Source organism: Ursus arctos, unplaced genomic scaffold (assembly GCF_023065955.2).
Source record: "Ursus arctos isolate Adak ecotype North America unplaced genomic scaffold, UrsArc2.0 scaffold_7, whole genome shotgun sequence".
Classification (NCBI taxonomy): domain Eukaryota; kingdom Metazoa; phylum Chordata; class Mammalia; order Carnivora; family Ursidae; genus Ursus; species Ursus arctos.
The window spans coordinates 11,561,210-11,585,586 of NW_026623089.1; the positions used below are offsets into that span (position 1 = coordinate 11,561,210).

At 53.6% G+C, this 24,377-nt stretch overlaps 1 protein-coding gene across 5 annotated transcripts in view; it reads right to left on the reverse strand.

Annotated features, from left to right (window-relative positions):
* The window catches only part of GRK5 (G protein-coupled receptor kinase 5), a 207,229-nt gene that overhangs the window by 93,913 nt on the left and 88,939 nt on the right, over positions 1–24,377 (reverse strand). For 3 of the 5 annotated variants that reach the window (XM_026494247.4, XM_026494246.4, XM_057308348.1), the window contains exon 2: positions 16,950–17,045. The exons of 1 other annotated variant lie outside the window; for it this stretch is intronic. In XM_026494247.4, the coding sequence (XP_026350032.1) occupies positions 16,950–17,045 (96 nt within the window). Of the gene's footprint in view, positions 1–16,949; positions 17,046–24,377 lie in introns of those variants that run through there. One more of the 5 variants, XM_057308349.1, reaches the window with a different exon arrangement.

The window sequence follows — 24,377 nt, forward strand, 5'->3', positions numbered from 1 at the left end:
ACGCACACACACGCACATAACACAGGGGAGAGTCGCACATGCCAGGCTGTGTTCCATCAACAAGAGGGAAGCCCTGCAGACTCTTCCAGAAGGCTGGACAGCAACAGCACACGCAGAGGCTCCCCTCAGGTAAACCAGGTGGCAGCCGTACCTCGGCCCTCAGGACTAGGCCATCAACAGAAATGAAATGGCTCCCAGAGACCATGATGCTGAGGTGGGGAGAATGAGTCCCACAGACAGTAAATCGGTTGCATTTCCTTCTAGGCCTGGGTAAAAGATTCGAGCCAACACCCTCTATGTAAGCCTGAGAGGAGGCCCGGCCGGCTCTGTCCTCAGCCGGGGCACAGAGGACAGGAAAGGCCAGCTCATTCTATGGGGCTTTCCGGTGAATAGGCTTCACCAGGGCCCCGCCCCCTGCCAGGGCCCCGGGGCTCAGGTGAGCAGTGAGGACCCCCGGCAAGGCCCACGAGCCCTCGCCGACAGCATCCTGATGCTCGGGCAGGTGGCTGGTGAGCTGGCAGACGTGCCTCGGCCTGGTCGCTGCAGCCCACGCGCCCCACAGAGACCCGAGGCCGCTGCGCCGGGCCGAGGCTCAACTGTAGGGTCCCACAAGCAGGAGGCCAGCTGCAGCAGGAGACCGTTCACCCTCCACAGACCCAGCCCCGTGGGGGCTTTTCCTTCCTGTCCCAGGAGATGGTAATTCTGAGCCAGGAGGCCACGGCCAGGAAATAACTGAAGGAAATGCCCCAAACGGCAGATCGTGGAGGTGTGCGGACAGGGCTGCCAGGCTGCAGGGCGAGCCGCACCGGGTCCAGCTGCACGGGCTCCAGAGGACCACCTCGGGTCCTGCCACGACAGTGGCTTCTCATCACTCACTCCTCCCTCCCCACCCTTGTGGATTCCTTCGCTGACTTGCTGGTTCTGTGGACACCTTCCCGGCTCCCACAGAGGACCGGGCATCAGGGGAGGGGCAGGGCTTACCAAGGTGTCACACACCCTCTAGGGAAGTAGTCAGACATGCGAAGCCTAGTTCTGTTCCCTGTGGCCAGGGTTTGGTGGCGGCATGTGTGGAATATTCTAGAGCCTGGGTGGAGGGGGTGGGTGGTTATTTCAGGCAGGGGTCCATTGACTTTGGAGGTAGGACCTGGCCAGGTAGGGAGGAGGACAGAGGATGTGGCCTGAACAAGGACCAGAAGCAGGAAGAAAACCTGTGCACCAAGGCCCCGGGTGCACAGCCCTCGGCTGGTGCTTCTAAATGTGCCACTGCATTGAAGCTCTCCAGCAACCCCGAGACATGAGCGACACGGTCCCCATATCTACAGGCAAGGACCAGGCTCAGACAGGGTCTGAGTCTGGCCCTGCCTCTTCGTAGTGTGTGACCTTAGGCAAGGGGCTTCACTGCCACAAACCCTAATTTCCTTAGATGCCAAATAAGCCTAAAAACAGTGCCTCCCTCTTAGGGTTGTGGGGTAGGTATAAAGAGGCAACGCAAAGTGCTGGGCCCAGTATCCGGCACATAATAAGAACTTGATCAGTGATGGCCGTCATTATCACTTTTGTTCTGTGTCTGTAGCTCAGAGAGGTTAAGCAAACTGCCCAAAGTTACAGAGCTCCTACATAAAAAGCAAGGATTTGGCACTGTGATGTGCTGATAACCATAATGCTGATAGAGGTTTACTCAAGGGCATGAGAAGCCCAAAGTTTTCTGGGGGTGGGGGGTTATGGGGAGAGGACCACTCTGGGTGGCTTCATACAGCACGTCAGAGACCAATTTTAGAGGGGCAGAGGACAGGCTTGGTAAGAGGCCCTGGCAGGGCTATGTGGTTTGGACTCTGTCCTGTGGGCAGTGGATGGGCCATTTATATCTGCTAGAAGCCTCAACTTTGATGTCTTTAGAAAAGTCAAGAAGCATCTAAGTGCTAAGATCAACACACAAGAAGGCTAGATTGGATAGGCAAGAAGGAAAAAGAAACCAGCCATCAACAGTGGACCAATGAAGAGGCTACTGCATCAGTCCAAGCAGGGTGATGAGCGTCTAGGCAATGGGATAGAGAAGAGGGCACTGACCCAACCAAGTGGGCGCAGGGACTCTGAGGTTTCTACCTGGCGAGGCTGGCAAAGCCATCATGGGACATGGGGATCCAGGAGAGGTGCAGGCTGGGAATGGGTAAGGAGTTAATGCAACAGGTGAGTGAGGCTGAGAACGATTCCTTTTGTGTTAAAGACAAATGGAGGGTAGCAAAAGCCCGAAGAGAATAAGTCTCATGGCTGGCTGGCCAGAGGAGGCGGCCAGGGCCCAGAGCGGGTGGAACGCTCCCTCTGCACCCCACACCCTCATCCTGAGCCCCAGCTAGTGGGGGCCTGCAAGCCCCACCTGGGGCACCTGAGGTGGTCCCTCAGAGACAGCCAGAGTGACATTCGAGCCCATCTGCCGCCTTCTGAAAGGCCCTGCAGAGGGTAGAGGGAGAGAGGAAGACAGCAGGGGTGTGAGAAACCACCCCCGGTAGGGGGGAGGGAAGGGACAGGTGGGCAGCAGGAGCAGCTGTCAGCTCGGAGACCTCACGGGTGGTGTGAAAGGCATACTATGACCCAGCGTCACAAAGAGAAATGTGCTCCCAGCCTGACGCCGCAGGTGACAAAAGCTCCAGCGGCTCTAGCCTCTATGGCCTTGCGTCATCAGGAGCGGAGGCCACCTACAGTACGTTACAGGTCCCGGGCTGGGTCCTGGAGAAACGCTGTCTCATTTCTCCCTGGCACACAGTAAATGATAAATACCTGGAAAAGCGAATGAATTTCCTATCGTTCCAAAAGCCCAGCCTTCTCTGTCTGTCCATGGCTTCCCTTTGCTCTTTGTTCTCACCCTGATGACTGTTGCAGGGGCTCTCAGAGGAACATTCAGAGGCTCCCAACTACCTGTTGGACAAAGACCTAACCTTTCAGGCCAGAGGCACAGATGGTGTCTCGGGCCTAAGCCAGCCTTCTTTGGACCTCTTCCCTCATGACTCGCTGCACAAAGCCCATCAAAGCAGTGTGCACCTCACTTCCCAAATGTGCCCCCATGTTGTCCTACCTTCATGGGGGTGGGACGCATGGCCACCATGGTGGAAATCCACAGCCAGCACAAGCTTGACTCAGGCCCAGGTTGGAAGCTGGACTCTGCGGCTTCCAGAGCTCTGTAACTTTGAGCAATTTACAAATCTCTCGGAGTCTCTGTGTCTTCATCCATAAACTAGAGGGTGGAGGAAGCAGCACCCAGCCCATAGGGTTTTGTAACCATTCCGTGAGTGTGTGTCTGTAAAGCCAACAGTCCGATTTTCAGCCACGGTAAGTGCCTAGGAAATGCTTGCTGGTGGTATGATGCTATCCTTGTGCATTCCAAAAGTCTCCCTCCTCTCCCACCTCCCACCTCCCACCGAACCCTTCCATCCTACATAGATGCCTCTGTTTCCCTTCCCCGCCTCACCTCTGGGCACTTGGTCCTGAGGAGGAACCTGTGACAGAACCCTACTTTCACACGGCTGATACCCAGCATCATGTGTGTGCTTTCTGCCCCATCTTCCCAACCAGGGACAGCTCCCGAAGGGACGGAGCTGGCCTCACATCCCTCCTTGGGGTCCCCCGCAGGGCCTTGCCCAGAGTGAAAGCCGAACAGGGGTCTGGGGCTGGGATCGGCTATCACCCCACCTGGCTGAATTGGTTGAGGTCCCTCCCGCCCGGAGGCAGAGGGATAGGTAAGATGGCCTTTGTTGGGGGGAAAGGGGTCCCATCCTGAACTTCTAAGTCTGCTGAGAGTTAGTAAATAGAGCTTTGAGGCGTGGAAGTGGGGCTAAGGGGAAAGGGGTCATATTCAGGTTACATAAAGCAATAAACGTGGCCCAGCCCGTGTTGCCAGGAGCCACTCCTGAAAGCAGCTCTCCACCACCTGGCAGCTCCCCAGATCCCTGGCACAGAGTTCGCGCATAACAGAACAAGTGAACGAATGCATGAACAGATCAACTTAAACCCAGCAGGATCTGGCAACCACCACCCACAGGGGAACCAGGAAACAAAGCTGTGAACTGAACAGGACTGTGGCCACAGGGATGGTGACGAACAGCAGTGACAAAGCAGCGGCCACATCGGAGTGCTCACTGCAAGTCGGGCCCTGGCAGAGCCCTCCCCGTGCATTTTCTCATTTGATCCTTGGGACCGCCTATTCCCATTTTGCAGGGAAAGAGATTGAGGACTGAGAAGATGGACAATTGTCCAAAGTCACAGTAAGGAAGAGGGCCTGGCTCAAACTGGTCCCTCTGACACCAGAGCTCATGTTCCTCACTGTTGTCTCCACCCCAACTTGACTGAGCTGGGTTGGCCCTTCGGTAGCTTTGTCCCTGAGGCATAAGCACAGTGCCTACAGCGGCCCGGCACTCCCAGGCTGCTGACACCCAAGCCTGATGAGGGAGTCTTTTGGTAAAGCCATTCCCTTTGCCCCAAGCTGGGCTCAGCCGAATCCTGGAGGGTGTCACCTCTGAGCCTGTCTCTGCCTGGCCAGTCAGGCTCTGGCATGACGGCTGGAAGCATGCACCCCTCTCTCAACTCTCCCAGGCCTCCCCCTCAGGTCAGCTGGGGCCAAGGAGGGGAGAGGAGAGCACCCTTTTAAAAGGACTCAGAGAGAAAAAGAAGATGCATCAGCGATCATTCTAAGACTTGGGAAGATTAAGATTTTTTGTTTTCCATACCCAGGGGAAAACAAAAACATCTGAGCAAGGAAAGAAAACTCAGATTCTAAAAGGGCCTGGTGCAGAGGAGACACTGGTGTTGGGGGCTGGGGAACGGCACCAGGCAGGTCCAGTCTCTACCCTCACGGAGGCTGCTGTTAAGCAGACCACAAAGGTCAGTCATCAGACTGCTGCCAAGGGTAAGGACCAAACCCAGGCCTGTGGAGGTTACCAGAGAAGGCTTCCTGGAGGAAGTGACCTGCAAGGTTGAGTGGATTACCAGGTAGAATTAGGGAAGTGTGTCTGGGGAAGGCATGGAGAAGGGAGGAAATGGGAAGAGTGGCTGGGTCGGGGGACAGGTGGGAGGGGGGAAGCTGGAGCAGTAAGCAAGGGCAGGTAAAGCAGGGCCTGGTTGGCTTGGATAAGACCTTTGGGCTCCATCTTGGCCACAATGGAAAGCCATTGTAGCAGGTGGTGGCGTGATCAGATGGACATTTTAGACTGAGCTTCCTGGCCGCTGTGTGGAGCGTGGTTGGACACAGGTGAGCCTGGATGGAGTTGAGGGCAGGGGAGACACCGGAATTCAGGCAGGAGAGGAAGGTAGCCATGGTGAGGCAAAGAGTAGGGGTGGGGAGAGGGGAGCCAACTCCAGAGATATTGAGGATGCGGACTTCCCAGGACTTGGAGAGGGACTGACCGTGTGTGCTGGGCAGGGGAGGGTAGGCAGGAAAAGGAAGCCTCCCAGGTCTCTGGGCAGTAGGAGGGAAGGTGGTGAGTTTCACCAAGGTCGGATATGGGGGCAGTTTAGAAGAACGAATTACAGTTCTTCAGGACAACAGGAAAATTACTTTAGCCATTTGTCCTACTGAAGGGTCACATGACCACACTGAAAAGAGCCAGCAACAAACCACCGAGCACTTTACAAACAACATTTCCTACCAGGAATTCCTGTGGCCACCCGATCATCCATTAAGGTAAGGATTGCTGTGTCCCCATTTCAAAGATGAGCAAATTGAGGTCAAGTGGCTTTCCCAAGGCCACAGAATCTAGGGGGAGGCATGAGCACCTCAGTCTTCTGCCTCCCAGTCCCGTAGGGATTCTACAGCCATATATTTCAATTTAAAATGATATCTGGCTTCTGGGCAGGGAGACGAATGACAGAGGAGACAATGCTCTCTCTATAAGCAGAACAGACCATAACAGGGCCGCAGACCAACATGTTCACAGCAGTCATCTTACCGGCAGCGTTCACTTTCCTCTTTTTTAGATTATATTTTGGAAATTTCATCAATGGATGCATTTTATTTTTGTAAGGAGAAAAAGAACTAAAAGATAATTCTAGAACTAATTTTTAAAGATGATATAAGGACAGCACAACCGTGAAACAGACAAAACAAACAGGGGTATTCCAAATGCTTCTCGATTTTGCATTTTCCTCCCTGACACTGGCTGGAAAGGGCCACAGCTAGGAGTCAACAGGAACCTGCCCACGGGAGCTCTTTAGGGGACACACTTTTTGTTGTTGTTCTTTGGTTATTTTTTTTTTTTAATGTAAACGTTTATACTGGCCCCAGATATCCTTCCACCCACATTTTTTCCTTCTCACTCTCTTGGGCGCTAGCTCCGAGGTGCTCCGAACAAGGGGTGTTTAATGCACTGAGACGGATGCTGGGGGACATGCTGCCAAGGTGCTGCTGAGCAGACAGAGCCTGGGAAATAAATTCCGTAAATAGAGTCTGGGCAGAGACCATTGAGAGTGTTGTCCTCGTGTCTCTTTATGGGGCAGAACGCTGTCATGCTCATCCTGCCGCGGGTCAGCCGGCCTCTTGGGCCGGTTGGAGGTCCCCGTTGCTGCATAAACTAGCTTGTTTTTCCCACTTTCGGCGACGGGCCTTAAAACAGACAGAAAAGCCCTTCTCATGCCTGGGACTGCCGTGACTCGGGGCGGGCAAGCGGGGCCCAGGGGTGCTCACCGAGCCTCGTTTGCTTTGTCCATCAGAGGCACATTTCAGGGTAATGGTGTCTGCAGATGCAAGCACAGGCTGCAAATGGAACATTCCAGAGGAAGCAAGGGAGGCGGAGAGGCCACTAGACTCGCTGCTTGGGTTTCGCTAATGTGTCTGGCTTTTAAAAAGACAGTGTGGGGCTTTCTCACCTCTGAGCCAGAGATTAAAATGTCACAATGGGGGACAAAGACGTTAATCTGAATGCCAACTGGAATGGCAAAAACTAGAGGAAAACAAAAACAAATAGTTCTCTCTCTGGACATATACGTACCTGTACATACACATTTGCACATACGAGTGTATATATACATAATCCATATACGGCCTTTAAAAATCAGGTTTATGCTATGCCTATGGGCAAGGGCTTATTTTCAAAATAGCTTAACGAAGAGTCGGCCGACAAAAATTAAAGAAGCCATAGGGAGGGATACACTGGGGGCCTGGACCAGGGCTGGGTGGAGAGCAACAGGCCAGCTCCCCACTGTCCACTGGTGTACCCGCTTCCCTGGAGGAGGGCAGCCCACGAGAACAGGAATTTCTGTGTTTTGTTCACGGATGTCTCCCCAGTGCCTGATCCTCAATAAATACGCGTGACATGGAAAAACATAAATCGCGTTGATGGAGAATGTTAATGATGTGGGAAAATATTTTTGAAATTACATTAAGAAAAAAGGTAAGGGGGGAAAAAACTGGTAGGTATGTGCATGGGGGAAAATGCTAGAAGGAATCACATGGAAATGTTGACTGTAACTACAGTGGAGTGGTAAAATCATGGGTGACCTTTCCTTAAAATCTTCTGTATGTTTTTAAGCAAAGTAATTTACCAGTTAGAATGCCTTGAACAATAACAGCAACGAGAATAAAGAAGGAATAAAGAAGTACCACGTCCACGGTCCCGAAAGCTGTTGGTCCTCCTTAGAGAGTCCTGTGGCCTGTGGGGAAGCCGTCGGCCTGGGGCTGCCACAGGTAACCCTGAGCCAGGGTCAGCAGGGAGAGGAGTGTCTACACTCAGACCTGGTGGGAATTGGGATTCTCTGGCCCCTTGAACTTGATCTCCACAGACCATGTAAGAATGTGGGTGTTAGGGGTTGCATTGCATTCCCCAGAACAGATATGCTGGAGTCCTAACCTCTAGTACTTCGGAATGTGACCTTATTTGGAAATAGGGTCTTTACAGAGGTAATCGAGTTAAAATGAGGTCATTAGGGTGGAACTCAATCCAGTACGACTGGTGTCCTTATAAAAAGGGGAAACGCGGAAACGCAAACACACACACGGAGAAGGCCACAGGAGGATGAAGGCAGAGATCACAGTGACGCTTCTACAAACCAAGAAAGCCAACGATCGCCAGCAACTGCCAGCAGCCAGCCGAGACGCTGGAGTCCCAGACCCCAGATCCAGCCTCCAGGACTACAGACAGTCCATCTGCTGTTTAAACCACCTGTGGCACTTGGTTATGGCAGCGAAAGCAAACCAAGACAGCAAGAGGAAGCCTGCCGTGGAGTCAGGTCACGGGGAGAACTTGGCAAGTCACTTCTCTCTCCGGTACTCAGTTTACTTATCTGGAAAATGGGAAGCCTGGCCTAGAGCAGTGGGTTTCAAACTTGGTTTTAACCCTGGAATAAAATCTTAACAAAGAGGCTCAAACATTAAAGGTAAAAAGAAACCCTGATCAGTCAGAAGCCTGCTCTGGATTATCCCCCTCTTCCTGCAAAGCAGCTTTTGGAAACGATTCCAGACCGTCTATAAAACCTTCATCAGTACCCTAGTCTAAGACTCTCCAAACTTGAAACCCACCAGCTAGGATCACGGAGCATCTCCCATGCACCCAAGCTCGTGCTGGGCACGGAGGATCCGACCCCTTGCCTTCAAGAGGCGGCTGGTCTTGCTGGAGAGGTGACGCTAATATCAGGAACACAGTGGGCGGACAAGCCAGGCTGCCCTCTCCCTCCTGAGAGCTACAGCTGCAAACAGGTCACCTGATGTTCTAAATCCGCCACATCTAAATTTATCTTGCCCTCCAAGGACGAGCAGATGCTGTGCCTTATCGGGGCACAGTAAGTGGCAGAACGACAGACGTGACGCGCCCTTATCACCCCAAGGACGGGAATGACGTCTGCAGAAAGACTTGGTCTCCCTGACGATGAAATCAAGAGCTCACGTGCCAGCAGACCTGAAGGGGACTGGGTCATGCAGGCCCTCAGGTGGGGTGGGACCCAGCCCAGGAGCCCAGATTCCTTTCTAGACCCTTCTGTGTCCCTGAGGCAGGGGAGGGGAACCAACTGCCCCTGAAAAAGGGCACATAGAAAGGGAGGCTGTTTGCAGGGAGGACCAGTCCCTGTTCCATCCCTGGAGATGGGGACCCAAGGCATCCCATTCCACACAGGAAGAGGAAGAAAGAAAACACTCATGAGCACCGAGAGTGTGCAGGCCGACCACCAAAAGCTGGACTAAGGGGCCACTGCAAGTTGCAGAGCTGAGCAGCCCAGGAGGGGGCTGGACTCCAGGGAAGGGGGTCAGGGTCAGACTGGACTGATCCGGGCCTGGGCTTCCCCTCGCAGGACGGAGGCCCTGGACCCCACCTGCCAAAGGCTACATGGCAGTTCCTGCCTGCCGGCCCCCAAGCAGAACAAAGCAGGAGCCCCTGAGCCACAGTCCTGCAGATCTGCAAAGAGGAGGAGGCTCTGACCATCCTCCTGGAGCCCACAGACTCATTAGGGGACACAAAGTCAACAAGGAACGAAGGAGATGGTGTCACTGTCCCCACTGCCCCACTGTGGAATCAGGTGGAGGGTTCAGTATTCGTTCAACTTTTGAGTACACGAAAAACATGCCAATGTATTCTCCTTTCTAAAAAACCACCTTATAGATAAAGCTGATGTCCCCTCTGACCTCCACGCCTTCCCCTGGGGTAACCATTGTTAGGACTCTGGCGTGTAGCCTTCCAGAACACCCACATGTCCTTTCAAAGAGACCCAGCAGGCCAGGGCTCAGGGCAGGGTGCGACACTACGGACTTCCCAAGGTGTGCTGTGGGGCTGACGGGAGGAAAGAGCAGCTGAGAGCTGGAGGAATCAGGGTGGGCCTCCAGGAAAAGGAGTCTGGAGGCAAGGGCCCAAGGCAGGGGTCCCTGGGGACTGGACCCAAGTGATGTCAGCACAGAAACAGGTAGCCCCGTTCATCATTTGTAGTCAATTCTGCTTCTTTGGGAAACTCTGAAGCCCTTCCCAAAGGATCCTCACCTTTGCCCTCATACCACCAGCACCATGATGATAAGGATGACAATGACAATGACAATGACAATGAAATAATGGCATGTGCTGGGCACTCTGCCGGCCCTAACAACAGTTCTATGGCACTGACATCAGTGTTTCCATTTTACAGACAACAAAACTGCAGTCCAGGGACATTAAGCAACTTGCTTACTGTCGCAAGGCTGAGGGTAACAGAGCCACCACGGACCACAGTGTCAATGATGGAGGTCCCTCCACGAGGCTGCACTGCTCCTGCGGCCAATGGTACAGTTCTTGTGCCTATGACCATGCCTAGCATATGAGGGGCTCCACAAATATTTGTAGGCTGATTTCTTGGTTCAAGACCATGAGCAATGTTGACTGAATAATCATGCATGAGGCAGTCCAAGGCCGTCTTCATGCTATTACAGTGTTTGGGTTCTTCGGGTTTTTTGTTTTGTTTTGTTTTGTTTTAAGTGAAGAATCTAAATTTTCTTCTAGGAACCCCCTACAGTCTAGAGCTTCTGCTCCTGGAAAGAGTTAAGGCTTTGGCAAGGGGCTGTCCCACAAGGCAAACCAAATGTCCCCCATCCATCTATGAGAGCACAGGGCACCACAGCAGCCACTTTCTGTGAATGGCCTCCCCGTGAACGTCAGTCCCGCCAGGGGGTGGGGAGGGGGCCTTGATTTATTATATGGCTTTTGGACAGTTCCTCCAGAAATACTGCCAAACAGTGGAATAATAAACTCTTTCACTCAAGCCCCTCATACTTTTTTTTTTAATGAAAGAATAAAGTACGCAATGAGCCTGAACTAAATAAATAAAAATGCCACACTTTTGCCCAACAGAACTTTCTGCGTCACTGAGGAATATTTGCAGACCTCAACAATCTTTTATCTTCACAATGACGTTCCAGCCTTCTCCGTTTTGGGTGTTCTGAGAACTTCTTTGATTTGGGCTCTCTAATTACCTTATGAGAACAATTAGCTTATTAACTAATAATGTCATTATTTGATGTTGCTTGGAGCAGACATTAGAGAACCCCTTCCTCCTCCTGTGCTCTGTCTACCGTCCACCAGGACTGTCTGAAGTCAGTTACTCATGTCTGGGCTCACACTGGAAGCAGATATGTGTGGCAAGGAATCCCTGTCTTAATACTCGTTGCCGACAATCACAGGGCTGGTTTCCGGGTTGGGTGGGGAGACAACGTCCATTCAGCCACTTCATCCATCCAATCACTGTGTCAACCATGAAGACCTCAAGATAGAAAGGAAATGATCCATGTCTTCAGGGATCTCACACAAAGAGATGCCCTGGGAGGCTCAGAGAGATGCCACCTCCTCCAGGAATGTTCCTGACGGGTAGAGACTCAATTGTTCTCCAGCTTTGCATCCTGTTCCTCCATCATGCAACTCTCTCGATTTGTTATCACCTCCTTATTTCCATCAGTCTCCTGGGCAAAGCTGTGAGTAAGCTCCAGGAGAAGAGGAACCAGGTCTGTCTCCCCGGTGGGTGGTACATAATAAATGCTCAATAAATACTGGTCAAATAAGCAAATGAACACACAACCCATCTGCATGAGATATAATAAAGACAGAAACAGAAACATCTATTCCTCTGGGTGCCGAACAAGTCTCTCTGCTTTGAAGACTGGCTGGAGGCTGATGCCCAAAACGTTTATGAGTCGATCCGACGCTGGGGAGTGGAAAGCTGGAGCTCAGGGCCTGGGGCCCGGACTGTCCTGGGCAGGTCACTTCTACTCTTGGAATCTATTCACTCAGGTCTAAAATGCGTGGTTGGATAAGATGCTTTGAGTTCCTTGAGTTGGGGACTCTGTGAAAACCTCACATCGCTGTGATGTTTAGTCAAACTGCAGCCTCAGGGGAAAGGGGCCTGGGCCACTGCGGCTGGCCTCCCCCACCGAGGAGATGCGAGACCACGGCCCCATCTCGTAAGTGTATGAAGCTTCCTCATCTACACAGTAAGGGTTGGGGCAGGGGTGCTAGAGTAGGAGTTCCTAAGTCCAAACTTCTAGGACTTTCAGTGGAGAAGGCTGGCTAGATTAAATTTGGGTACGGTACACACATGTCACACATCTTTTCAAAAGAGCCCTGACTTCTAATATTGCACACACTTCATTCACTCCTTGATTCACCCAATATTTTGTGAGCCCCTGCTCTGTGCCAGGCAGAGTTCTGGTGGTGAACCAGACAAGACCCAGTAACTACTGTCATGGGGTGCCCAGTACCATTGGGGAGACAGAAAATACACAAGTCAATGACTAAACAAAAGATGATTTCATATGTAGTTATGAGCAAAGAACATTAAGAAATTGCACCATGTGAGGGGCAGCAAGTAGAGGGAGAGTGGGGCTCCTTTCTAGAAGCTGGTTGCAAAGGCTTCTATCTGAGCTGAGACTTGAGGGCTCCCTGGAAAAACGTAGGGAAGAAATTTTCAGGTGGAGGGAAGGGCAGGTGCAAAGGCTCCAGGCTGGAAATACACGTGGGGTATTTGGAGAACAGAAAGGTGACCAGTGAGGCTCATGAATGGGGCAGGAGGGAGTGACCGGAAACAGAGGTGAGGGCCAGCTCACGTAGGGCAGGATGGGAAGGGCACTGCCAAGAAGCCCACGGGGAGGATTTCGGGGATCTATGGACTTGGATGGAGAAAAATGTCATCTCTCTTTTCACCAACCTCTACCTGAAAACCAGCACTTCCCCAGTCGAACACAGACAACAAACAACAGTGACGTTAGGGTGCCAGGGACTGGTCGATGACAGACGCTGCTCGTCCATTTACAACACCGCGGTGGCAGACACCTGGAAATACCACTTCTGCTCCTCACAATGCAAAGTTACAGTAGCTGCGAGCACAGCGGTCGGCTGTTATCAAGTCTTAACAGAGACGCTCACGCAGTCCAGTATCATAAATTCGAAAAGTATCTAAGAACTGAATCTGAAGAGAACCGGTTTCTCTTATAACCCCATGGATTTTGTTTTAGAAAAGGAAAAGCCTTGTTCTGAGAAGGGGTCCCTAGGCTTCGCCCAGTGGCCCAGGTGCTCACAAGCCACAGTAAGGAGTTTGACATTTACTCCAGGCGGGACGGAGCTGCCGTTTCAACGAGTTTCGTGGGCTACAGTTTCCGTGTTTCAAAGGCCTCCCGGCTGCGGGGCCTGTGGTTGTGCGGGGCAGTGCCAAGGGCAGGAGAGGGCGTGGCTTACCTGGCCACTGTCCTGGGCCTTCGGGAGGAGGCACCATCCCCAGGTCCTCGTGGGCTCTGCTCTTCCCTCTGCTCAGAAGCCTGCCCCCCCCACCTCACGCTAACCTCTGGGCCCAAAGGAACCTGGTCCCTTGGCCTGAAGTCTCCCCCCCCCCCCGCACCGCCCCGGGGCATCGTCCCAAAGAGCTTCAGAAAGTGAGCTCATGTGTCCACAAGAAAAATAAATGCGGCATTCGCCACTTTTCGGTTTGTATATTGCTCTAGAAAAGAAATGAGATTTTTATTTTAGAAAGCCTTCCAGCAGGACCCCAGCGGAGGCCAGGCAAACACCAGGGGGACGGACCGTGACCGCTCGGGGAGGCCCAAGCACTGGGACCCACTGCCATGAGCGGCAGCCCCGCCGTTTACGGCTGCCTTCCTGTTTTCCCCGGGCCTCTCTTCACACTGCTCTCTCACACACAGAGTCTTTTCAATGCCCTCCAGGAGAACAGAAGAATCCATTTTCACACGCCGGCTCGCACGTTTCTCCCACCCTCCCCGGGGAGTGGGCCCTGCCAAGAGGCCTGTTTATGGACATACGGGGACAGATGGGGATGGGGCCCGTGGGGTGGGGTCCTCCAACTGAGACAAGTGGAGAGCTGAATCCTATGCTCCCAGATGCCCCAAACCGGAAGTGAGAGTGGGGCCAGGCCAACTGGGAGCTGAGGGACATTTATGGTGCTTCTCGGGCAATGCCTGGGAGCCTTGTGAGGGAACAGGGATGCAGTGTGGGGTCTGCAGGGTCTGGCTTTGGAAGGAGAGGGCTGGAAGGGGCAGGGCTGGTTCACCTCGAAGGATCAGAACAGTGTCAGAAGCGGAGAGGAAGCATGCACTGGGTCTTTGGAACCAGGCTAAGTGCGCAGCAGAAAGGGAAAGTGAGGCACCCATGTTGCTGGTGAGGAACAGCGCAGAAGGGTGACCGCTCTAGGGGCCAGTTGCCCCAACCACTGCCCATTTAGCTCCGCACCCCTTTCCCAGGGCTCTGGTTAGAACAGGCTGGGTTTTGTTTTTCTTGGGTGGGGGTTCGTTTTTATCTGTATCCATTGGCATTTCTGGATTGTGAGTTTCTCCAGAACCCGGTCCCTGGGAATAAGGGAGGCAGAAAAGAGAACCCAGGAGCTTGCTGGCATGTCATTCCTCACATTCCCGGGTCCCCAGCCAGTCTGCCTTCGTCTCTCCACTTTTCACAATTTTCCTCTATTTGTTTCATACATAATGTCCGGAGCTTTTGCCTGTTCTTGGCGGGAGGGTAGGGGACAGTGCTCTACTCCATCGTGTCTGGAACTGAAGTCCTACACTTCATATTGTTATGTTTTCTATTTTTTTAAGATTTATTTATTTGAGAGAGAGAGAGCACAGAAGGAGAGGGAGAAACAGACCCCCGCCGAGCAGGGAGCCCAACGTGGGGCTCGATCCCAGGACCCTGAGATCATGACCTGAGCCGAAGGCAGACGCTTAACACACTGAGCCACCCAGGTGCCCCTGTGTTTTATATTTTTAAGAAACACATGGATCAAATATAGCAGGATTCTCCAATTTCTTTAGCCTGTCTGGCAGTTGCAGGAAAGCCCTTACGTGGCTTTCAATACTCTTGCATTTATTGGAAACACTGTATAAATTCAGTGTTACTCACACCCCTTCATTCTTCGCTCACTCATCCGCCCAGCCTCTGTCGTGCACCTCCAGTCACCAGCTACACAGTGGCAAAGTAAAAAGATCCTTCCTGAAGAGCCTTTCACAATTGGGGTGAGCAGACAGCAAACAACAGCTAAGGCAGGGTGCTCCCACAGAAGAGGACAGCTCGAAAGATCCGTGCCAGGGGGCTAACTCAAATTCTCTGAGGAAGTGATGGTGGGGCCTGACTGTGCCCCCAGGGCATTCCTGGTATCACCACCTATGTGCAGTCTACCCAAAGGAAGAGAAGCAAATGCCTTCGTAAGAACACGCTTCGTGGGCAAGGCCCCGCCCAAGTAAGCTGGCTCTCACACAATTACCCCACCTCTCTGCACAGCTCCCCGCTTCGAGTGGGGGGAGGTCTTTCCTCCTATTTCAAGCTCTCTCCTCCACATCAGCACTCCGGAAAGGTCTCTTGCATCAATCTTTTGGCCGTAAGCATGAGTGGGAGCCATTCCCTGGGCCTGTAGAGGAAAACTGGGCTCAGCACCCAGAACAGGCATTCAGGGCCAGTGAACTTGCTCACCCTGGACAAGAGAAGACTTGTCTCCCCAAGGGTGTATGACAACCATGGCAATTGAGGTCCCCACCCCTAGGCCCTATTCTCTCCAAGTCTAAATTAGCATGAACGAAATGGCCCCTGGAAAAAAATGGCCAGACTCCAGAGAGGCCCTTCCTCCCTGCTCTCTGGAAGCCACCTGGAGTTTAGCTTGGCAAAATGCTCCCAGCCCCAGGAGATGTGCCCATCTTCTCTCCCACCCTGCCTCAGGTGCCCCCAGCTTCAAGGGTGAATGCAGCACACCCAGCACGGGAAGGGCCCAGCAGAGTGGTGGCTGCTGGGCATTCCAGAAAGAGAGCAGGAGTGCTAAGGGGAAGGTGTCCTGGGCTCCTGAGGAGGGCTCCAGTGAAGCCCCATTTACACACAGGGTCTCATTTGACTGGGTTCATGATCACTTCTTTCACCTGAGGAAACGGAGGGTCAATAAGATTAAGTGACCGATCAGGTGGGATCTGAACCCAAGTCTGTCTGAACCCATTGACCCTGATCCCTTCGGCCAGCTCCACTCGCTCCAAGAACACCATACGGGGGATCTGATCTGAGGTGTTGAGGTGAAAGGTGGATCTCGAGGACACTTCCCCGTGCTTTAGCACCCTACCTGCTTCACGGGCTCACATCTGCCCCCACTGGGTGCAGGCGGCATACACAGGGCACACAGGGGAGAAGGGCCGGGGTCCCCACCAATAGGGAGGAGCCCATCACGTCCACCCCCTCCCTGGGAGCCCTGTGTCCTCATTTGGTGAGTTTGGCTGTGCCGACCCCGTGAGAAACAAGGCCCCTCTGCTGTAGGAGGGGCTTGGCTGGGTGGGCGCCCGAGAAAGAGGACTGGGTTGTCCCACTGAACAGGGTGGCCCCTCGGTGAGCACCAGAGTCCTTTCAAGAGGAAAGGGAACCCAGACATTCACCCTGCCCTCAGCTCCCAAAAAGCCTGCTTGCTGAGGGCAGAGCCCACAGGCTCCAGGAAAGAAGGGTGGGAGGCTATGAGGGGGCGCTCAGTACCAGGCCTGGCCCACCTCCACCACCCTCCCATAAGCTGTGCAACTTCGGGCCACTTACAGATCCTCAGTTTCCGCATCTGAAAGATGGAGTAAAAAAACAGTATTTGCCTCCGAGGGTAATTGGGAGATAATCCTGCCCCAGCACACACCAAATATTCAATGAAGTTAGTTTCCTTTTTAGAGGCGTAGGGGTGGGGGGAGGAGAAGAGGGAAAGGGAGAGTGAATCCTAAGCAGGCTTCATGCCCAGCGCAGAGCCCAACTTGGGGCTCGATCCCACAACCCCGAGATCACAACCTGAACCGAAATCAAGAGTCAGATGCTTAACCAGCAGAGCCACCCAGGCGCCCCTGTTAGTTTCACCTTTCAATTAGCAAGGATGTCAGCCTGGAGCTCCCACCTGGAATCACTTTGCTGCATTAAAGGGTTCGTATCTGACTCACTGTACAAAACAGTTTGTGGGTCAATGGGCTCCTCGCTCCCCCCCAACCCCTTCCCGCGCCCCCTCCAGGCAGGCTAGCTTACCTATGGTCCTTCGGAGGTCTTCACACTGGCTAATGTGAGGAAACTTCAGGATTTCCTTCCACTTCTTGCTTTTCCCCTTGCGCTTTCCTCCACCCCCTGCAGAAATGGGGGGAAAACATGTTGGGCTGATGTTGGTCTTGTCCAAGGCTCCAGAGCCTGTTTCCCATCCCAGTGAGTCTGTCCACCAGCTTCAGGGGCTGGGAGACAGCCAGGGGGCTCAAGGTCAAGTCAGTGACACACCCCAAACCCCAGCAGGCACACACACTCCCTCCAGGCCAGCATCGAGCCTGTGTGCTCTCCCCGCATAGTCGGGCCTGGGCCTCTCCACCAGCTGGAGCAGACGAGCCCCTCCAGTCATCCAGGCCTGAGCCCACACCCGGTGCCCTGGTCTTTGTCGACATCTCCCACTGCTGTTCAGACCCACTGGGTGCCCAGCCTCTGGCTCCAGACTAGACCCCGACCTTCCCATGGCAGGGGCCAGGTCTGCTGGACTTAATATTGCCTTCGGGCTCAGGAAGTCCCGCAGAATAGATCCACCAGTGAGTGGACCGCAGCCCCCTCATCGCCTCATTCTGTCCTCTCGTTTCCTGTGGAGAGTCCCCTTCCCCACATGGAGGCCAGATGTTGGGAGCAGGGACTTCAATTTCCACTCGTCTCCTGTACCCCCTTCTCCTCCTGCCCCACAAACCAGAGGGTTGCAGAGGCTGTGTTCTCAAGGCTGCGAGGACTCCTGAAGGGCCCCGTCCTGCCTCACGTCCTCCTCGGTGTGCACGTGTGATGAGCATGCCCATGCTAGGGACATGCACGTGTAACACACACGCACATGTGATGAACACACGTGCAATGAAGAGCCACACATGCTGAACCCGCACATGTGATGGCTATGCAGTGAACGCGCGGAGCTGAATAAGGTATACACGCGGGCCATTCCCATCCCCAGCACTACTCCTTATCCATGGGACAGTGGACAGATGTCAGAACGCTCAGGTGTGCAAACAGCAAGGGGAAACGCCAACTCTGGCCTGTGTCCCGGAGCCCACCAGTGTTTGGGCCTCAGACCCGGAGACCCCTCTGTGTCTCTGTGGCCAGGACTCTCAAGGGACTGAGATGCCATCGCCCACCCCCACCCCCAAAGTGGCCTTAGATACCATCTTGCTAAAGTCACATAGCCCTTTAGACCCCTCGGTATCTTGGGATATTTAGGGCCTTTTACCTTCCTTCACGCAGTCAACACCTCAACCCCTGTGGAGTTTAGGGCCCAGTTAGAGACGCAGGAGCCGGGGCAGAGCCTGGGCACCCTGGGCCCGCTCCTTGCTCTAGGTGGCTGTGCAGCGTCTCCAGTCTCTAGCCCTCCCTAAGCGGGCGTGGGCCCCTCTCTCCAACCAGGAACCCGATGGATGTGGGACCAGCTGAGCTTACACCCACCCCGGCCCAGTGTGTGCCCCGGGGCTGGCAGGGAGCTGGTCTCCATGTGTGAGGATTCCTCACTGTCAACCCTGCTGCCCTGGGAAGCTGAGGCCAGGTTCCCCATCAGCAAGTGGGTTAGCTTCTGAGGCCAGGCCCAGGACCCCCACCCTGGGAGCTGGAAGTAGGGGAGGGAGCTGATGGGGGTGGGGGTGTCCCTTCTCTGCTCTCTGCTCGTCCTGTTTTCCTTCCTCTCCAATCTCTGCAGAAGGCAAAGGCCTCAGACTCCAAGGGGCAGAACGAGTGTGCACTGGGCACTTGCTGTGGCCAGGTACCATTTGAATATTATCTTGTTTAATGGTCAGAATGACCCTTGGAGGAACAGATCACTGGACCAATGTCACAGATGAAGAAACAAATGTCCAAAGTTGAGCAACTTGCCTGCTGATGGCCTGTCCGACTCCATATTTGCTCTTCCTCTTGCTGGGTCAACACACATGGGCGCACATAGCAGAGCCCTTCCCCAGGCCCTGGCTTGGGCCAAGTCACTCATGTGCACTCCCTGGAGCCCTCACTCTAAGTCTACAAGGCAGAACCATGACTATTTCCCCCTTGACAGATAAGGAAACTGAGGCATGGGGAAGAAAGAAGCAAGTGGCCTTTTTTAATGGCTCATTAATGGCAGAGCCAAGACCCCAACTTGAGTGGACTCCAGACCCTAGGCCTGCACCCTCACCCTTCTGTGTGTAGACCTTCCCTTGGGGTGCACCGAAAGCCAGGGAAGTTCTCAGGGATCAAAAAAAAAAAAAAAAAAAAAAAAAAAAAAGCTGGTGTCAGGCCACAGAAGTGATGGAGCGTTGAATAAGAGGAGCAGGAATGGGGCTCTCTCTAGATGGGGCCCCAGCCTACAAGCTCTGAGAAAAGATGCCACCCCAGACGTCTGCAGACTTGTTCTGCTTGACCCACATGGGGCTTGTCTGCCTGTTCACTGAACCACCTGTCAAGATCTGAAACCATGAGGAGACATGCCATGCAAATCCAGATTCCAGACTTTTCTCCATAACCAGGCATCCCACGTGGCAAGAATCGGCTGGAGCCGGAAGCAGCCGCTCCCGTGGACAGGCCGTGTGGCTTCCATGCAGGCAGCCTGCCTGGTCTCCAGAAGGATTAAAATGTGCACACCCCACCCCCAGAAAAGGGCCGTGCTCTAGAGACATCAGCAAAGTCAGATGCTCCCATCTCAGCCTTCACCAGGCTGGGAGGTCAAGAATGGCCATCAGAACCCATCTAAGTCCTTGTCCCCTCCCATCCCCGCACTGTTCGCTCCCAGATCTGGCTAGAAGAAAGCACGTGTGTGTGTGTGTGTGTGTGTGTGTGTGTGTGCGATAAAACATACACAACATGAGATTTACTATATTACCCGTTACTAGGTATACAGTCCAGAGGCATTCAGTACATTCATGTTGTGGTACGACCATCACCACCATCCCCCTCTAGAACTTTTCATCACCCCAAACTGGAACTCTGTACCTATTAAACACTAACTCCCTCTTCCTGCCAGCCCCTGGCAGCCACCATCCTACTTTCTGTCTCCACGAATTTCACTACTGTAGGGACCTCGTATAAGTGAAATCATACCATATGTGTCCTCTTCTGATTGGCTTATTGCACTTACACAATGTCCTCAAGTGCGTATAAGATTTCATTCCATTTTTAAGACCGAATAGTATTCCACTGTGTGTAGGTACCACATTTGCTTCATCCATTCATCCCTTGATGCACACTCGGGTTGTTCCCACCGCTTGACTTTTGTGATCGATGCTGCTAGGGATATCTGAGTGCCTGCTTTTGATTCTTTGGGGTATATGCCCAGGAGGGGCATTGCTGGATCATATGGTAGTTCCATCTTTCTATGGAACTGATGAAACCTTCTTGACGCTATGGACAACCGGGCGGTGCTGCATCAGGCTGTACCCCAACTCTCTGCGATCAAAACCCAGGGATGTGACTTTCGAAAAGGCTCCCCAGGTGATTCCCAGGTAGACAGTCTACAGAAAACAGGGGTCTATTTTACACATGTACACACGTGTGCATGCATACTTTTTATGGATTAATTTATCCATTAGGAAAATTAACACAGACTCATTAATTCGCTCAACCAATATATGGTGAGTGCCTACTAAATGCCAAACTCTAAGCAGGTGCTGGGGACACAGTGGCAGGCAAGAGACACAGGGTGTCACCATCTTGGGCCTTCCAATCTAGCAAGGAAGACAGACATCAAAGGCTTTATTTCAATGGTTCTCAGTCTGGGAAATTTGTCCTCTGGGACCCATTTGGCAATGTGCAGAGATATTTTTGGTTGTCACAGCTGGGCTGGGGGTGCTACTGGCCATGAGTAGGCAGAGGCCAGGGATGTGGTTACACACTGCGCAGTGCATGGGACCGCCCCCCACAATGCTGCGACCTGATCCAAAATGTCGATAGTGCTGAGAAGGAGAAACACTGCTCTATTTCACAATCACTTTGACCACTCAGAAGTGCAGGGTTTGGGGGAGACGTTAGTAATGGGGCAATGTGTCGCTGAAGCTAGAGTTAGGAAGGGAAGGAGAGGGTCTGACAGCCTCCCAGGGGCTGCCCCAGGGTGACAAGGCAGACTTCTCAGCCCACCTGGGGCTCCTTTCCTCCTACTCCTTACCTCCTCAGCCCCTAGAACAAGGCAGGGACTGTGGCAGGCAGGATAATGTTCCCCAAAATGTCCATGGCCTACACCCTGGCACCTGTGGATATGTTAGGATACATGACAAAGGGGAATGAACGCTGCAGATGGGATTAAGGATAACGGCAGGAACGTTATCCCAGATGGTCTCCGTGGGCCCGATGTAACCATTAGCGTCCTTATGTGTGGAAGAGGGGGCAGAAGAGTCAGTTTAGAGCGACGCTGGGTGAGAAAGACCAGACAGCCACTGCTGGCTTTGAAGATAGAAGGGGCAGCAAGAGAGGGGGCAGCCTCTAGAAACCAGAAAAGGCAAGAAAACAGATTCTCCCCGAGAGCCTCCAGAAAGAACAGAGTCCTGCCAACACCCTAGTTTTAACCCAGTGAGACCCTACGCAGACTCGTGTATCTCAATAATTTGTGTTCCTTTAATCCACTGGGTTCGTGGTACGTGTTACAGCAGTGATAGGGACACTCTCAGCAGCGTGTCCCCCAAATGGCCGCAGGCATCCTGAGTAGCCTCCCCGCTCACCTCGCCTCCAGTTCCTTAGAAAGTCTCATGATGTAAACCCTGCCCCTCCGTAACTCAGATGGGCTGGAGAAAATTCTCTTGTCTTAACCATAACCAAAACTTACCATGAAGAGGTCACCGCTTGCAGACAAATATCTGGCTCTTAAGTGTGCTGCTGGGTTAGGAGATGGCATGTCTGATGTTGTTTATTATTTCAACCGGATGTGATTGCTTCTTGGGACCCTGAGGCAGCGAGGCCTTGTGCTGCAGCAGTCCCTTGCGTGTCCGGGCCCTGGGGCCTCAACTGCCCCAGGCCCACCTCCCTGCTTGGGAGGGGAGTCAGGCCTACAGGGGGCTAGAACCACCACCTCTCTACCACTCAGGGAGGCTCGAACAGCTGGGACAGCCAGTTCCCAGGCCTGCCCCTCCACCACTGGTCACCCATTCTCCTTGGCCAGGTTCAAAGCCCTTCACCATGTGATCACCGTCCCCCCAAGCTTTATTTCCCTGCCTGCCATTGCTCTCAGGGCCTTTGCACTCACGGTTCCCTCTGGCAGGAGCATCTTCTGTCTACCTAATGTGAGTGTTTCTCATGCATGCTTCAAGTCTTCACGCAGCCATCCAGTTTTAAGACTGTTCTGTGCAGGTATGGCCATCCCAGAGGGCTTCTCTGACCTGGGTAGCTGAGGTGGGCCCCATTCTCTGCCTGTTACCACTGCCACCAAACAGCATTTGGGCGGCCCTGGTCGGTGGGGCAGTCTGTCTCTCTCTCTCACACACACACTTGTCTGCTGTCAGATTCACTGACCCGCTCTCCCAGCACAGTGAGCACGTTTTCACTGGTGTGTCCAACCTGTACGCCTGAGGTAATGACCAGATTCCCAGCACCAGCCCCAGCTCTTGCCAATACCTGACAGCTTCCTATTGAGTGCTTTACCTGCCTGTCCTCAGTCCCCCTGCTCAAGGGAAGACCATGGGTCAGGGCCCTGGGTTTCTGTGCTCTCTGTCGCTCTCTCCTTGGCCCACTGTAAATGCTCAAACAGCATTTGCCAAGAAGATGCAAGTGTCGTCCCTCTGACGTCTGTATGCATCATCCTCTCCCCCGCGCCCCGCCCGAGACCCTGCAGGAGAAGTTCCTGGCCCCCCACCTGCCGGAGCTCTGCTCCTTCCTCAAGCCCTCACCTAAAGCCCCTTCCAGGGCTGCCCTGGAGAGGCAGAGCTCCCTTGCCAAGCCCACAGCCCACTCCCAGCTCCACCCAGACCTTTTCAATGTCTTTCCAGAGGGTGGGGCAGCTCACACAACGCCGGTTAATCACAAGCTTTCATTAAGTTAGGATGACTGACTGGGTAAACCGATGTTTGCCGGAATCAATGACAATCTCCACCCCACCCCACCCCAGCTGTCTGAGGTTAGCTCTGACCTGGGTGCTATCTGTCTGGTGCTTATTAAGGTGGCATTAGCCCCAGTTTGCGGATGAGAAGCTAGAGGCTCAGGGAGAGGCATTAATGGGGCCAATGAATGAACCCCCTGCACTGACTCACAGCCATTTCTTATCTTGAGCAGCTTTGGGTTTTATTTGCTTCACCATCTGACCCCCTGCTGCTCATAGTTTATCTTTCATGCGCCAGAAACGAGTCAGTGAACTGGACATGGTCCCGCCCTCAGGGACATCCAGCTCATTCCTGGCTTCAAAGAGCAGAGATGAGCAAGACTGCTCAGAGTGTGGCCTGGTAGGTGGGGGGCGGGGGGGCTTCCTGGAGGAGGCGCAGCTCCATCCAGGGAGGGGATGGCAGCAACACAGGCCAGGGGGCTACACGAGAAGGGGTCCTGCCCGAGGAGGGAAGAGGCCAAGATGTCGGGGACACGGGCTGAACTCTGCCAGCTCACGGCTCTGAGAAAAGGCACCAAAGGATCAAGACCGCGGGTCTTGCTCCTGGAATGGGAAAGAGTCTAAGGCAAAACCTGGAGGAAGGTGGGCAACAGGAAGACAGGAGTGTTCCCTGACTGGAAGCCTCAGCCCCAGCTGGCCCCATAAGAAGAAGGGGGCAGTTGCCAGGAAGGAAATTGTTTAGCAAATCATTTCTCCTTTCTCCCGCCCCCAGGGTCCCCCTGGGCCGCCAGCAATGGCCTCTTACAGGTGCACCCCAGGAGGGCGAAGGCAAGTGTGATAAGGGGGTGGCAGGGCAGAAGGAGGGAGAGTAGCCAACAGAGAGGAGTGGGGGGCTCCTCTGGCAGGAGGGCAAGTCCTAGCAGGGACTGGAGTGTGGGGACAAAAGGCAAAGAAGTAGCTACCATTTCTTCAGCATGGGCCAAGTGCTCATGAACTAACTGGCATTCCTTTTGCTCCTGTGAATGCCCCCAGGGAAGAATAAAAGGATCACTCCAAAACAGCTGCCATGAGAAAGCTGTCACTGTGGAAGAAGAAACCGGCTTACTGCTCTTCTTGTTGCTTGTACTGGGCTCAAGGGAGGGGTTCGTGCTCTGAGGGCAGAGGACTGAAATGAGACAGCACTGGGAACCAGAGGGAGCAGGGCGAGGCAGACCCATGCCTACTCTGGGGGATGGTGCTGGAGGGGAGAGGGGCTGAGCTCCACAACAGCACCAGCTCCATGGCAGCTGGATCCCAGTGATGAAGGCCTCTGAGCACGGAGGAGCCTCCAGCCCCCCAGGGATCGTGGCCGGACTGGCACAGTGCAGTGGAGCCCCTCCTCCAAAGGACACTGACAAAACCAGCAACAGCAGAGACCCCGATGGTCTGTGGTCTTGTTGGCTGGACTCCTTCGAGCCCTGGGGCTT